The sequence below is a fragment of the Oryx dammah genome, unplaced genomic scaffold (genome assembly GCF_014754425.2).
Source record: "Oryx dammah isolate SB20612 unplaced genomic scaffold, SCBI_Odam_1.1 HiC_scaffold_2, whole genome shotgun sequence".
NCBI classification, from domain to species: domain Eukaryota; kingdom Metazoa; phylum Chordata; class Mammalia; order Artiodactyla; family Bovidae; genus Oryx; species Oryx dammah.
Genome location: NW_024070186.1, coordinates 112,037,334 through 112,052,407, shown reverse-complemented (window position 1 = coordinate 112,052,407; position 15,074 = coordinate 112,037,334). Strand labels below are relative to the sequence as shown.

The window sequence follows — 15,074 nt, the reverse complement described above, 5'->3', positions numbered from 1 at the left end:
CTGGACTCCATGTAATACCGTTGTAAGGTTGGCTCTATTAATATTCCCATTTTATGGATGAAAAAATTAAGACACAGAATGAGCAAGTAACTTTGCCAAAGTCACACAGCTTTAAAATGCAGAGGTATTGTTTTAATCTGGACAGCCTGATTCTAGAGAGCCTGTATCTTTAATCCCTGTCCCATGTTAATTTGACAATTAAGGGATCATTGATGTCCTTAGCAAGAGTAATGTCAGTGGCATGATGGAAGCAGAAAGTGTATTAGTCGCTCAGTCATGTCTGACTCTTCGCAACCCCATATACTATAACCCCTCAGTCTCCTCTGTCCATGGAATTCTCCAGGCAAAAATACTAGAGTGCTTTGCCCTTCTCCGGAGGATCTTCCCAACCCAGGGCTTGAACCTGGGTCTTCCATGTTGCAGGCGGATTCTTTACCATCTGAGCCATTAGGGAAGCCCAATGGAAGTAGAAGATCGCTTCAAATAACTACTTGACAATAATGTTTGCCATGAGCTACACATTGTCCTAAGAGTTTTACACTAACTCATTTAACCTCTTAACAACCTCATTTTCCAAATAAGGAAATCACGGCACAGAAAGGTGAATTAACTTACCCAAAGCCAAACAGCTGTTGAGTGACAGAGGTGTGATGTAAGATTCTGGAGAAAAGGCAGCTCAACTTCTATTCCTACATTCTTACTGGTCTCCATCGTCCATGGTGCTTTCTACCTCTACCAGCGATTTTGGCCTGAATCTGGTGCTCCCTATTTTGTTACTCTCTGCACCCCAATGTTTTAGCCACTTAGAAAACTTTTTTAAAAGTTCAATATGTCTTTTAAAATAACATGATGGTGTGGTACCTATAGAAGACTCACATGCAGATCAACAGAACCAGACCCAGGAATGTGTATGATTTGTATTTTGATTAAATGAAAGTGCTAGAATAAGATAATGAGAGAAAAAAGAATCCTTCAGTAAGAGGGTAGGACAACTGATTAAATATGTGAAAAGATAATAAAGTTAGAGCTCTACTTTATACTATACAACAAAATCTACTATATAGGATTTAAGTTAAATGTTTAAAAAAGGATCATATAACTTTTTAAACTAAATAAAAGTATCTACTTTAGGGTGAACTTTGCAAAGCATAATTGCGGTGAAGAAAGGTGACATGTTTGATCTCATTACAATTTATAGCATCTCTACGTCAAAAATAATTTTTAAAATTAAGAGATAAAACAACCTAAGTTAACCTTAACATTGAAAGATTTGTATAAATCTGTATTTGTATTTTGTATTTCAAATTTGTATTCTGTATTTCAAATACTAAGATTTATACAAAGAAAACATTAAAACCCCTCTTGACAAATGAACAGAGGTGAAGACCATTCTATTCCTATAAGATATACACATAGCTAATAAAAAGAGCAAAATACTCTCGGTCATATCAAATGAATAAAATTAAAATACAGTATCATTTTTACCTCTTAGCAATGTCTAAAAGTTGAGTATTTGCTGTAGTGTGATGCAAAAGGTGTTTTTATATATGTTGATGACTTTAAAATTGACCCCAAACCATTTGAAAAACAGTTCAGAAGTTGTTAAAACCCTTAAGAAACGTGCATACTTTCTCACAATGTGATTTCTCTTCTAGAATTCTGCTCTAATCAGAAATGCATAAAAGTTATAAAAATGTCTATTACAATAAATTTACAAAAGCAACTTTTAGAAATAATCTAATGATAGAAGAACAAATTAAATATACTGTAAGTAAGCAATAGTTTGTCATATAGCCATTAAAAATATTCTTCAGTACTACTGACATGGGAAAATGCTAATGATATAATATTAAAAGATAAAGTATTTGTATACAACATGTAGTTCCAGATATATATGTGTATGTATTTGTTTGTGTTAAATCGCTTCAGTCCTGTCCGATTCTTTGCAACCCCATGGACTGTAGCCCACCAGCAAGCAAAAATACTGGAGTGGGTAGCCATTCCCTTCTCCAGGGGATCTTCCCAATCCAGGAATCAAACCCAGGCCTCCAGCATTACAGGCAGATTCTTTACCATCTGAGCCTCCAGGGAAGCCCCATATATATACATACATATACTCATATATTGGAAAAGGGAAAGGCAACCCACTCCAGTAGTCATGCCTGGAAAATCCCACGGACAGAGGATCCTGGAGGGTGGGCTATAGTCCTTGGGGTCACAAAGAGTTGGACATGACTGAGTGACTAACACGTACTCATATGTATATGTATGTATACACACACACACACACATATATAACATATATATACATGGGCTTCCTAGGTGGCACTAGTGGTAAAGAACCACCTAGCAATGCAGGAGACGTAAGAAACACAGGTGCAGTCCCTGGGTTGGGAAGATCCCCTGGAGAAGGGCATGGCAACCCACTCCCAGAATTCTTGCCTGGAGAATCCCCGTGGACCGAGGAACCTGTCAGGCTACCGTTCATGAGGTCACAGAGATTCAGACCCAACTGAAGTGACTTGACACCCATGCACACATACTCATATACACAGAGGCAGAACAAAAAGTAGAAGTTATTGTATCACAATTATAAGAATATATCTCTTATTATAGTGGGACTATCTTTTTATGGTAGTACCAGATTTTTACTTTCCCATATTTTCTGAGCTCTGTATGATTAGTATGCATGACTTTATATCAAGGAAAAAGGTAAAAAAAAATTTTAATGATGACCCCATCAAAATGATAGCATAGGATTGGCAAATCAAGTCTTATTTTAATCTCTTATTTATTTACCACATTTGACTGTTACATCTGAGATTTATCCCACACTATCATGGAAGACCTCAGAGTTACAGTTCTGGAAGATCATTCCCAACACAAACCCCTCTCTGTATATTTCCCATGTAGTTGGTAATTAGTTGATAAGTAGCTTCCCCTGTGGCTCAGCTGGTAAAGAATCCACCTGCAACGTGGGAGACCTGAGTTCGATCCCTGGGTTAGGAAGATCCCCTGGAGAAGGAAAAGGCTACCCAGTCCAGTATTCTTTTTTTTTTTTTTTTTTTTTTTCAGTCCAGTATTCTTGCCTGGAGAATTCCATGGACTGTATAGTTCACAAGGTTGCAATGAGTTAGACACAACTGAGCAACTTTCACGAACATCCTTAAGCCCAGTTTACCTGCAGGAAACTTTAAAGTACCTTTAAAGCAATAAAGTACCTTTTCCTAGGGTATACAAAAAGGCAGTTAAGATCTGGGTTTTCCATTGAGAAAGCTGGACAAGAAGGTTAAGGATCCTGGAGCAGGCAGGGCATGTGAACATTACCTCCACCTTTAACAGTTCACAGGATGCACGTTAACAGCCTACATGAAGTCATCTAATAGGTAGTGGAAGTCTCTGTGAAGGCTTAGGGCAGTCGTAACAGAAACAGTGTGCTTTTCCCTTGAACATTTCTCCTCTTGGGCTCATACTTTTTCACAAGGGTGAATGGATAGCAGGTCTAACTGCAGCCTCATAGGCCTTCTCCTTATGAAATTTCTGTTCAGGGGACATGACGTAACTCATATAATCATGTAACAGGCCACGTTCACCTATATTTTTTCCATGTTACCCTATACCTCTGTACTTCAACATTTCACCTCACTCTGGAAATTTTGACTTGTCCAGGGCATACAGCATTCTTAATAGAAACTGGCCTGAACCAGAAGAGAATCATAAATCATAGCAGTATGACTTCATCATTGCATAAATGGGAAGACTGTGGCATAAAATAAATGATTAGCCCAAGATCACAAAAGTTGGAACTAGAAGCTGAGACTTCTAGAACTTCCCTTTTCACTCATCTATGCTGGAACTTCCCAAAAGGTGTGCACAGAGTGCTATTCTGGGAGCTGTTAACAGTTGTGCTGCAAAGAGCAGAGTTCAGGGGTTAAATAAACCCAAGGATGATCTCATTTCTGTTCTCACACTTGGAGAGTAGTAATGCATATTAATACATTAAAGGATCCCTGCAATAAGACAGATACTAAATCAGATGGGATGTGGGAATGACAAGCATAAATGAGGAATACCCTCGCTAAGTCAGAATATATTTTCTCCCAAGCCAAAATATAGGATGGAAGCAGGGGTGGTGGGGGAGAGTTGCTAACAGATTCTGGGTGTGTTTATTTTGGAGGAGAGGAGCTAGTCACCAGAAGCAGCAGCTTCTGCCTCAGTTAGATGCTGCTGCTGCTGCTGCTAAGTCGCTTTAGTCGTGTCCAACTCTGTGCGACCCCATAGACGGCAGCCCACCAGGCTCCTCTGTCCCTGGGATTCTCCAGGCAAGAATACTGGAGTGGGTTGCCATTTTCTCCTCCAATGCATGCATGCATGCTAAGTCGCTTCAGTTGTGTCCGACAGAGGTGTCCAGGCACCTCTGTCCACAGGATTCTCTAGGCAAGAATACTGGAATGGGTTGCCATTTCCTTCTCCAGTTAGATGACTCTTATTCAAATGTAAGAACATATGTTATTGTTAAACTGGGCTCTGCAAACAAAGCCCTGTGATTCCAGTACCCAGCTTAATGACTAGTACCACCTGAGAGACACCTAGTTTTCTTTCTTAGAGGGGCAGCGGTATTGCGCAATGCACGCTCATGCTGTCGCTTCAGTCGCATCCGACTCTTTGACACCCTATGGACTGCAGCACACCAGGCTCCTCTGTCCATGGGATTCTCCAGGCAAGAATACTGGAATGGGTTGCCATGCCCTTCTCAAGGGGATCTTTGCAACTCAGGGATCGAACCCTCATCCCTGTGTCTCCTGCATTGGCAAGCAGATTATTTACACTAGCACCACCTGGGAAGCCCATATTGCATAATGGTTAAGAGCAAACTGAATAAAAACCAATTAGATCCAAATCCTGGCATGTTCTCTCATTGATCTTGGGCAAGTGCTTCAGTCTCCACCTCTGTAAAACAGAGATTATGTTAATAGTTACAGTACCCATCTTGTAAGACTGACATGTGAATTAAATGAGTTAATATGTGTAGAGCATTTAGAACACTGTTTTGCTCAAAATAAGGACTGTGTTATTATCATTAGGTTCCATGGCACCCTCAGTTTTGGCATTAAAGGTTGTTTTCTGCTGCCACTGCAGCCATGCTTAAGTGTGAGCATTTACACAAGAGATCAGGCTCTTGTGGCTTTGGGTGTTTTACCCCTTTATGAGGAGCCTGTCCTGTATATGTTTTTGTTTGTTTTGCTTTTTAGTTAAGTGTTTTTTTTTTCTTTCTTCCAGTTTTATAGAGATCTAATTTTTTAAAATAAGGTCTTTATTATTATGCAAACCACAGCAACATGAGGCAAGTTATTATCCAGGTTGGGCGACTGGGAGACTGGAAAAATCTGTCACAAGTATCCCGTGAGACCAATCATGTCCATAAAAAAGTAAACCTTTTCTGCCTTCAAAACATAGCTCAGGCCTTCTTTGCTAAAGATGGGTCATGTCCACACCTTTTCCAGGCAGAGAGGTGGACCCCCATTATGGCTCTATGTAAGTTTCGGGTATATGACATACTGATTTGACTTACATACATCGTGAAATGATTAACACAGTAAGTTTAGTGAGCGTCTGTCATCTCATATTGTTGTTGTTGTTTAGTTGCTCAGTCTTGCCAACTCTTTGTGACCCCATGGAGTGTAGCCCTCCAGGCTCTCCTGTCCATGGGATTCTCCAGGCAAGAACACTGGAGTGGGTTACCATTCCCTTCTCCAGGGGATCTTCCTGACCCAGGGATTGAGCCTGCATCTCCTGCATTGCAGATGAATTCTTTACCGCTAAGCCACCAGGGAAGCTCATCCTCTCATATAGATATAAACTGAAAGAAAAAGAGAGAATTTTTTTTCCAAATGATGAGAACTCTTCCAATTTACTCTCTTGACAACTTTCATATATAACATACAGAAGTGTTAGTCATGTTGTACATTTCATCTGTAATACTTGTTTATTGTAACTGGAAGTTTGTATCTTTTGACTACCTTCATCCAGTTCTCTCTCCCACCACCCCCTCCCTCAGATGACCACAAAGCTGATCTCTTTTTCTATGTTTTTGTTTTTGAAGTATAATTGGGCTTCCCTGGTGGCTCAGATGGTAAAGAGTCTGCCTGCATTGCAGGAGACCAGGGTTCAATTCCTGGGTCAGGAAGATGCCCTGGAGAAGGGAATGGCTACCTCCTCCAGTATTCTTGCCTGCAAAATTCAATGGACAGAGGAGCCTGGAGAGCTACAGTCCATGGGGTCATAAAGAGTCAGACACAACTGAGCAATTAACACTTTCGCTTTTCCGTGACCTGTTACATTATGTTAGTTCCCAGTCCACAACATAGTGATTACATAGTTCTATACATGACAACTTGTAATGTATAGTTACAAGTAACTGGCAGCAAATTGTGTAGTGCTTAAGATCCCCATAGAAGGTGAAGTATTTTTCTTTGGTTATGTATTTTTGAGGTGATGTTATTGGTCTTAGTACTTTACCTTCTTTCAGAGTTTTAAAATGACAACAGTTTAGAGTTGTACCATCTAACTTTAAAGTTTTCTGTGGAAACTGGAAACATATTTTATAAACAAAGTCTGGAACTGTTGCTAGGGACATCTTTTGCTATGAAAATAAAAACTTAATTGGAACATTATTGGCTGTAGCAGTTGCCACTGGAAACAGCAAAATTTAATGGACAAAGGGATTCCCCATCCCATTCCCCATTCCAGTTGAGAATGCAAGGAAAACTTCTGATGGGAAGAACTAACTCACAGGGGACTTATATTCAGAAGCATTTGTTTTCTCAAATCTTTTGGAGAAAGGAAGAGAACATCTTAAAGAGCCTGAGAGTTGGAAAAGGTGAATCATGCCCAGTTTCTTGCTGCATATGCAAATGAAAAAGAAACAGATGGTACCTCAGAAAAACGAAACAAAATCAGAGAGACGTATGCCATGCTAATGTAAAGTCTAACGAACCACTACTAGGCTACAGAAGACTTTGAGTGGTCCAGTGTCCCTGTATCCAAGGTGGGGACTCTGCAGTCAGAATGGGCCAGGAGGCTAAGGATTGAACCTGCCCAGGCTTCTCAGAGTAGCGCTTCCATACAGCCAGGTGCCCTGGATTGGGCACGATAGACTTGGCCCAGGGTTTGCTATTCCTCCTGCTGCTGATCACGTAATTCTTTGTTTGCATGCTGGATCCTGTTCTTTTCTCAGCACTTTCTTTAACCAGCGAAAGTTGGAGCTCTTTGCTAGATTATAGCCCTAAGATATTCTTGTTTCTATTTTTGGAAGGTCTCTACACGGGTGGCGGTAGCGGGGAGGACATGACTTGTGTTGAATTTAAGAAGATGGGACTAGGATTTTGATAGAGAAGGAGAAATGACAAGAGATAAAGGGAGAAGCAGGCGTTCTGCACACCCAGAGTCAGTGAGAGGTCCACTTCCAGATGTCAGATTCTTTTCTGGCATGGACCCATTAATTGTAAGCCCTTACTTTTGGCCATACCTGTAGGAATTATTTTGGATGGAGCTTCCTTCACTGTATGACTGTTAGTGTACAGGGAGTCAGAATTGAGAGCCCTCTTCTTTCATTGGCTACGTTTCTCACTGTTTCTCCCCTCTGCTCCCTCCTCCTAGTCTCCCCCCTCCCTCGTCCTCTACGCGCCCCTTCCCCTGCCCTGTGTTATTTGCTCTGGGCCTTCACTGAGTTCACTTTTCACATGGTCCTGTTCTTTGGATGTGGGAATTGTGTTCCTTCTTAGTGATGCTGGTGGGAGTCCCTTAATGAGCTGGGAACATGGTTCTTAAAGAGTAGTTCCTAGCCTGGCCTTGCCTGGCCAAATAAAACATTCTGGTTCCTAGGGATGAGTAATTTTAGCAAAACACTTCAGACTGTTGAACTACAGCTGTGTCTCCAACATGAGTTTTCAGTGTGTATAGTTAGATTTCCCAGAGAACAGCTGACCACCTCTAGAAATATAGAACACCCCTCCCCAAGTTAGTGAATTTGAACTAAAGTAAACAAGATGGATTTTTTAAACAAGATGAGTCCCTACATAATGATAAAAGGAAGGATCAACCGACAGGAACTTGTAACAGTTCTACACTTGCATATATCTAATATACCTATTAGATATGTAACTAAAATCTGATAGAATTATTAGAAAACATGAAGAACTTCAAAATAAGAGTGGAAGATGTTAATATACATGTCAGTAATTGCCATTGAGCCACCAGGGAGGCCCAGCTGATAAAACATAAAAATTCATAAACATATAGCAGATTTGAAAAACATAATTAAGTCTATCCATAATCCTGTATAGAACTGTGCCCCTAACAATTAGATACTGCATATTCTATTAAAAAAAATTTTAATTGATTGTGTATGGAGGCAGATGGTTACTTATGTGGTGATGATTTCATAATGTATGCAAATATCAAACTACTATGTAATTTACCTGAAATCCACATGATATTGTATGTCAACTATTTTAAATATATATAAATATGTTAAATAAATATTTATCTACTAGGTCAGAAGCTGGCAAACTATGACCCATAGACCAAATCCAACCCAGATGTATTTTTGTTAATAAAGTTTATCAGAAAACAGCCACACCCAATCATTTACATACTGTCTAGGGCTGATTTTGCATAATGGCAGAATCCAGTAATTAATGACAGAGACCCTATTGCTCTGCAAATCCTACAGATTATCTTCTGTGTGGCCCTAAAAACCTAAAAAGTGCATTGATCCCTGTGCTAGAAAATAAAACAAGTCTTTTATTAAAAAATGCAGGCCATTTTTCCAACCACAATATAACAAAAAGGTAACTTTAAAAAAATCAGTTTGGAAATGTAACAATACACTTCTAAATAACTCATCAGTCAAAGAAAGTCATTATAGAGTCTTTAACAATATTTAGAATTAAATAGTAATGAAAATGCTATAATATTAAAATGTATGGTATTCAGATTAAGTTATAAAGTGTTAAGAAAATATATGGACTTCCCCAATGGCTCAAGAGGTAAAGAATCCACCAGCAATGCAGAAAACACAGAAGGCAACGGTTTAGTCCCTGGGTCAGGAAGATCCCCTGGAGAAGGATATGGCAACCCCCTCCAGTATTCTTGTTTGAAAAATCCCATGGACAGAAGAGCCTGATGGGTTACAGTCCAAAGGGTCGCAAAGAATTGCATACAACTAACGACTAAGCACACACACACAAGAAATTTTATATCCTTAATGTTTATTTCAGATGAAGAAAAACAGTGGGCTAAATATCCAACTACAAAAATTAAGACCTCAATAGAGTAAACTTAAAGTAAAGAATCTTAACTAGTGCACTAGAAATCAAAGAAGCAATAGAAAGCCTAATAAAGAACCTAGTTGTTTTTTTTTTTAAGAAATACGTCTCCAAGATAGAACAAGAAAAACAGGTTGCAAATAAAAAATGTGAGAAAAGAAAAAAGAAAACATATATACATATAATAATCACCCCTCTCCAATAAATTTGAAAAGTAAAACAACAAATTACCTAGAAAAATATTCAGTTCAGTTCAGTTCAGTCGTTCAGTCGTGTCCGACTCTTTGAGACCCCATGAATCGCAGCATGCCAGGCCTCCCTGTCCATCACCAACTCCCGGAGTTCACTCAGACTCGCATCCATCGAGTCAGTGATGCCATCCAGCCATCTCATCCTCTGTCGTCCCCTTCTCCTGCCCCCAATCCCTCCCAGCATCAGAGTCTTTTCCAATGAGTCAACTCTTCTCATGAGGTGGCCAAAGTACTGGAGTTTCAGCTTTAGCATCATTCCTTCCAAAGAAATCCCAGGGCTGATCTCCTTTAGGATGGACTGGTTGGATCTCCTTGCAGTCCAAGGGACTCTCAAGAGTCTTCTCCAACACCATAGTTCAAACGCATCAATTCTTCGGCACTCAGCCTTCTTCACAGTCCAACTCTCACATCCATACGTGACTACTGGAAAAACCATAGCCTTGACTAGATGGACCTTAGTCGGCAAAGAAAAATATTATTTACCAAAATTGAGTTTAAAAAATGAAACATCTAAATAATTATATAACCATTAGAAATTGAAGCATTTGTTAAAACATACCCACAAAAAGAATACTACACTCTGCTTCTTTTACTAACAGATTTTACCAAATATCAATAAACAGGTCATCTTAACTATATACAAATATTTCAGAGAACAGAAAATGAGGAGACATTCCCAACCCTTTTATGAAGTTAAAAAAGGTGAAAGTGTTAGTTGCTCAGTCATGTCTGACTCTTTGCAACCCCATGGACTGTAGCCTACCAGGTTCCTCTGTCTATGGAATTCTCCCGGCAAGAATACTAGAGAGGGTAGCCATTCTCTTCTCCAGGGGTGTTCTCCACCCAGGGATTGAATCCATGTCTCCTGCTTGCAGGCAGATTTTTACCATCTGCACTACCAGGAAAGCCCTTTTATGTAGCTAATATAACCTCAATACTTAAACCAAACAGGAACAATACTAGGAAGGAAAATTATCTAAATAAATGTCTAAAATAAAATGGTAGCCAAAATAGAACCAACATTATTAAAAAAGAAATATATCTTGACAAATTGGGATTTATCCTAGGAATAGCAAGAATGGTTTATTTAATATTAGACAACTTATTTTTACAGTTTTCCACATTAACAGATTATAGGAGAAGCCCATAAGATCATCTCAATTAATGCAAAAACAAAAAGCATTGCATTAAGCTTAACACCTATTCATGGTTTTATTTATTTACTTTTGGGGGGGATGTGGACCATTTTTTAAAAGTCTTTATTGCATGTGTTACAATATTGCTTCCGTTTCCTGTTTTGGTCCTTTTTTCTTGTTTTATGGCTACTAGGCATGTGGGATCTTAGCTCCCCTACCAGGGATCAGACTCAAAACCCCTGCATTGGAAGGTGAAGTCTTAACCACTAGACCACCAGGGAAGTCCCCCTATTCATGGTTTTAAAATGAAAGGACAAACAAACCTCTTAGCAAACAGAATAGAAGGAAATGTCATTTAGGTAAACATTTAGCTAATAAGCACCATCTTCTCATGCAAGGGTAGTGTGAGGGTTAAGCTTGTAGACTCAGACATTAAAAAGTTAGCTTCTATCATTATTTTTTAAAGTTGGGCTTATTGAGGAATAATTTACATAGTAAATAACTTACATAGTAAAATTAACCCATTTTTGTGTATGATTCCATGAGTTTTTTGTAATGCAACCCACTCCAGTATTCTTGTCTGGAGAATCCCATAAACAGAAGAGCCTGGCAGGCTACAGTCCATAGGGTCACAAAGAGTCAGACACAACTGAGCACATACTGACTGACTGACAGTTGTGTAACCACTACCACAATTAAGATATAGAACATTTCCAACAGCCCCAGAAGTTTCCCATCTCCAGTCCCCAGTAACTATTGATCTGTTTTTTATTCCTATAGTTTTGCCTTCTCTAGTACCACACATTATAATAGCCTTTTGATTCTGGCTTCTTTTGCTTAGCGTCATGCTTTTGAAACTTACCAGGTTGTGTGTTTCAGGAATTTATTCTGCTGAGAAAATATGAGAACCATAGGGGAGTTAAGCAGGTCTATAGTAGGGCAGATCTAGGTTTTTGTGAGGCCTGAATCTTATGCAGTTTGGTGGGGTGGGGCCTCTCAGAAAAAGAATACAAAATTACAGATACAAAGTAAGATATGAAATACATTGTTTTAAATAAGAAATCATAACGGTACTGTTATAAACACAAGAATTCTGAAAAGTTTTATTTCATTCATTTTCATTAGATAAGAAAAAAATGTTTTTTTAAACTGTAAAATGCTTTATCTAATATATTCCTATATGAGAGAGACTTTCCATTTTGAACACACAAAACGAGAACCTAACTTTCTGCTTACAGTTTTACATTTCTGATGATTAGAAGAATTTTCCACTGACTAGTTTCTGGTTTCATTCATCCCAAACCTGCTTTCTCCTCCACTTCCTGCATCATTCCAAGGAAGGAGGCGTCACAATCCACAACTTCTGGCCCTGCACACTTTGTGTCAGATGTCTGGTAAGTTGGCATAGGGTGGTAGGAATATTCCTGGAAACATTCCTATACCAGGACAGCCTGCAGTAGTTTAACTATTGGCTTTATGATTATGAGCCTTATTATAAGGTTATATTATAATATTTCAGAATGTTCACTCCAGCTCCAACATCACTCACTAGGATAGCGACAGAGATGAGTTCTGAGTGGAAATAGACAGTGGTCTATTGTATTTATTTTGATCCCCGTATATCTGTATTTTGCTAATTTTTAAAGAAAAATTAACTATGATCCACTGCCAGTACTCTCCCTAGGGACTTGAAGGAGTCCATGCAAGCAAATACTTAGAAGCTTACAGAAGTTGCTGAGAAACTGGATTTCTGATACTTCTCATGAAGAGGACAAAGACAGGGATTGAAGGAAAAAGATATGTGCAACTTTTAATTTTAGCTTTTTGCTCTTTTCGCCTGGGGTTGAAAAAGAACAGTGTACTTGACTCCACTTCTGGAAGAGTTTAACGAATCCCATCTGTTTGTGTCTTTTTTTTAATGTAGACCCTCGGGGAGTTGGAGACAAGGCGGCCCCCTGGGGACTCCACTCCATGGGCTGAATCAGCCACTGGGACTGAGTGGTGCAGTCCTGGCTTCAGTTCCTCAAATGCCAGCAGTCCTGGAGGGATCTAGATCCTGGAGCCAGGCTGGCTAGATTGGGTCCCCATGCTGTTCTTGTCATACTTTCTTAATGGAAATCACAGAACTAGCATCTTTACTTCAGAACAGCAGTTTTCTTTTTGGAACTAAAAAGCATCACAGGCTGAAGAGACAACTAATTTATTCAACCTTTGTCTGATATTAATATCTGATATATATAAATATGATGTTAATGTAAGCTGATATTAACATAATCAATAGAGTATAATGTATTAATATAACCCCTGCTTTTTCATCGATATTTATATGTTACATTTCATCCATCATTTTGCTTTTAGCTATACTGTTATATTTGAGATAAGTTTCTTATAAATAGCATATAGCTGTATGCATGCTCAGTCATGTCTGACTCTTTGCAGCCCCATGGACCATAGCCTGGCTGGCTCCTCTGTCCATGGACTATTCTAGGCAAGAATCCTGAAATGGGTTGCCATTTCCTACTCCAGGGGATCTTCCTGATCCAGGAACTGAACCCGCGCCTCGTACACTGCAGTCAGGTTCTTTACCACTGAGCCATCGCGAAGCCCCAGCATATAGTTAGGTCATGTTTTTGAATCCACTTTGTCTTTAAACTGGTGTGTTTAGATCATTTAAATTTATATAATTATTGATATGTTGGGATTCAAATCTGTCATTTTATTTCATCTTTTCTGTTTATTTGCTATTTCTTGTTTATTTTTCCTGCCTTCTTGTGAGTTACTTGAACTTTTTAGAATGCTGTTTTGATTTGTCTTAATATTTTTGAGTGTACCTCTTTGTATAGCTTTTTTAGTAGTTGCTAAAACACTAGTGTAGGTGTTGGCCTCATTACCACTGGGTAGTATGGAGAGTCCTGGTTCTCTACTAGGCTTTCTCTGACCCTAGTGGAGAAGAGCGGTACCCTTCATTACTACCAGGAGGAGGTGTAAGTCCAGGCTCACAACATGTTCTCCACTGAATTGCCTTGGTGGTGGTGGTGCTAGAGAACAGGGGTTTCCCACAACCCATCAGGGATGAAAATCTCTTCAGGAGTTCAGTCCCTACTTGACCACTTCTGACCACCACCCTGAGGGAAGGTGGAAGAAAAGTTGGGGTGCCGCATTACAGCCAGATAAAGGTGGAAGGCTTGGTCCCCGACTCAGCCTTTGCTGGTGTAGGCAGGGTCACAGCTTTTCTGTTGTGTTTGCCTGGAATCAAGTAGTTGTTATCTAAAGGTTTTCAGTCTTGGTAGGCTGTCTTTTTCCTGGTCATTTTGTTAAATATAGCATACGTTTGTTGGGGCTTTTTTTTCTGCTCTCACTTAGCATTTCCAAGTTACTAGCTTCTTTAGCTCCAAGTCTGAGATAATGAGCTAAAAGAAAATCTACTGAGCTCACCACTGTGTTGTTCCCTGGGCCTCAAGGTCCCTAGCCCGTCTGACTTCTCTCCACCTTTCAGAGATTTCCTCTGTTTTATGTATAATGTTCAGGGGTTTTCGCTGTAACTTAACAGGAGGAATAGGGGAAAATATGACTACTACTACTTTCTTCCCAGAAGCAGTTCTATAAATACTTTTAGTGCCAACTTAATCATTCATTTAAAAAGCCCTGCTAATCTTCTACCTGCTACTGCTTCATTGGGTAGAGTCCTTTTTTTCACTCTACACAGTTATTAAGCAAGATTCTCCTGAAAAACAGAAGCAATAGGGAAATAGCTATCTTTGCTACATATCTATCTATATTTATTGTTCTCTCTCTTTGTCTCTCTGTCATGTATGTGTGTGTATGTGTGTTTAAAGGAGTTAGCTCATGCAGTTATGGAGGCTGTCAAGCCCCAAGATCAGCAGAGTGGACCAACAAGCTGGCCACCCTGGAGAGCCAATTGTTTAGTTGCAGTTCTAGTCAGAAGGCTTTGAGAAACAGGAGAGCTGATGGTATAGTTCTAGCCCATTGGCCTGCAGGCTCCACATCCAGGAAGAGCCAAATGTTTCATTTCAAGTCCAAAGGCAGAAAAAATTATCTTACTCAGCATGGGTCATGCTTTTAGTTCTATTCCAGCCATACCTGATTGGATATATCCTTCCACATTAGGGAGGGCAGTCTGCTTTATTCAATCCACCCATTCAGATGTTAATCTCAACCAGAAACACCTACAGAGAAACGTCAGAGTAATGTTTGACCAAATATCTGGACCACCCTGTGGCCCAGTCAAGTTGATACATAAAACTAACCATCTCAGGACTACCGGACTAGTTAATCTGTACCTAAATATGAATTCTAACCAGTATTACTCAAGACACATTTTGGGCTTTGAGATGTAC

At 39.5% G+C, this 15,074-nt stretch overlaps 1 protein-coding gene across 4 annotated transcripts in view; it reads left to right on the top strand.

The window, feature by feature from the left end:
- Positions 1 to 15,074, top strand: part of CMSS1 (cms1 ribosomal small subunit homolog) — a 400,514-nt gene that overhangs the window by 344,939 nt on the left and 40,501 nt on the right. The window contains exon 1 of one of the 4 annotated variants that reach the window (XM_040226084.1): positions 12,088 to 12,110. The exons of the other annotated variants lie outside the window; for them this stretch is intronic. Within the exon in view, the coding sequence (XP_040082018.1) occupies positions 12,104 to 12,110 (7 nt within the window). The 5' untranslated portion in view covers positions 12,088 to 12,103. Of the gene's footprint in view, positions 1 to 12,087; positions 12,111 to 15,074 lie in introns of those variants that run through there. 4 annotated transcript variants of the gene reach the window in all.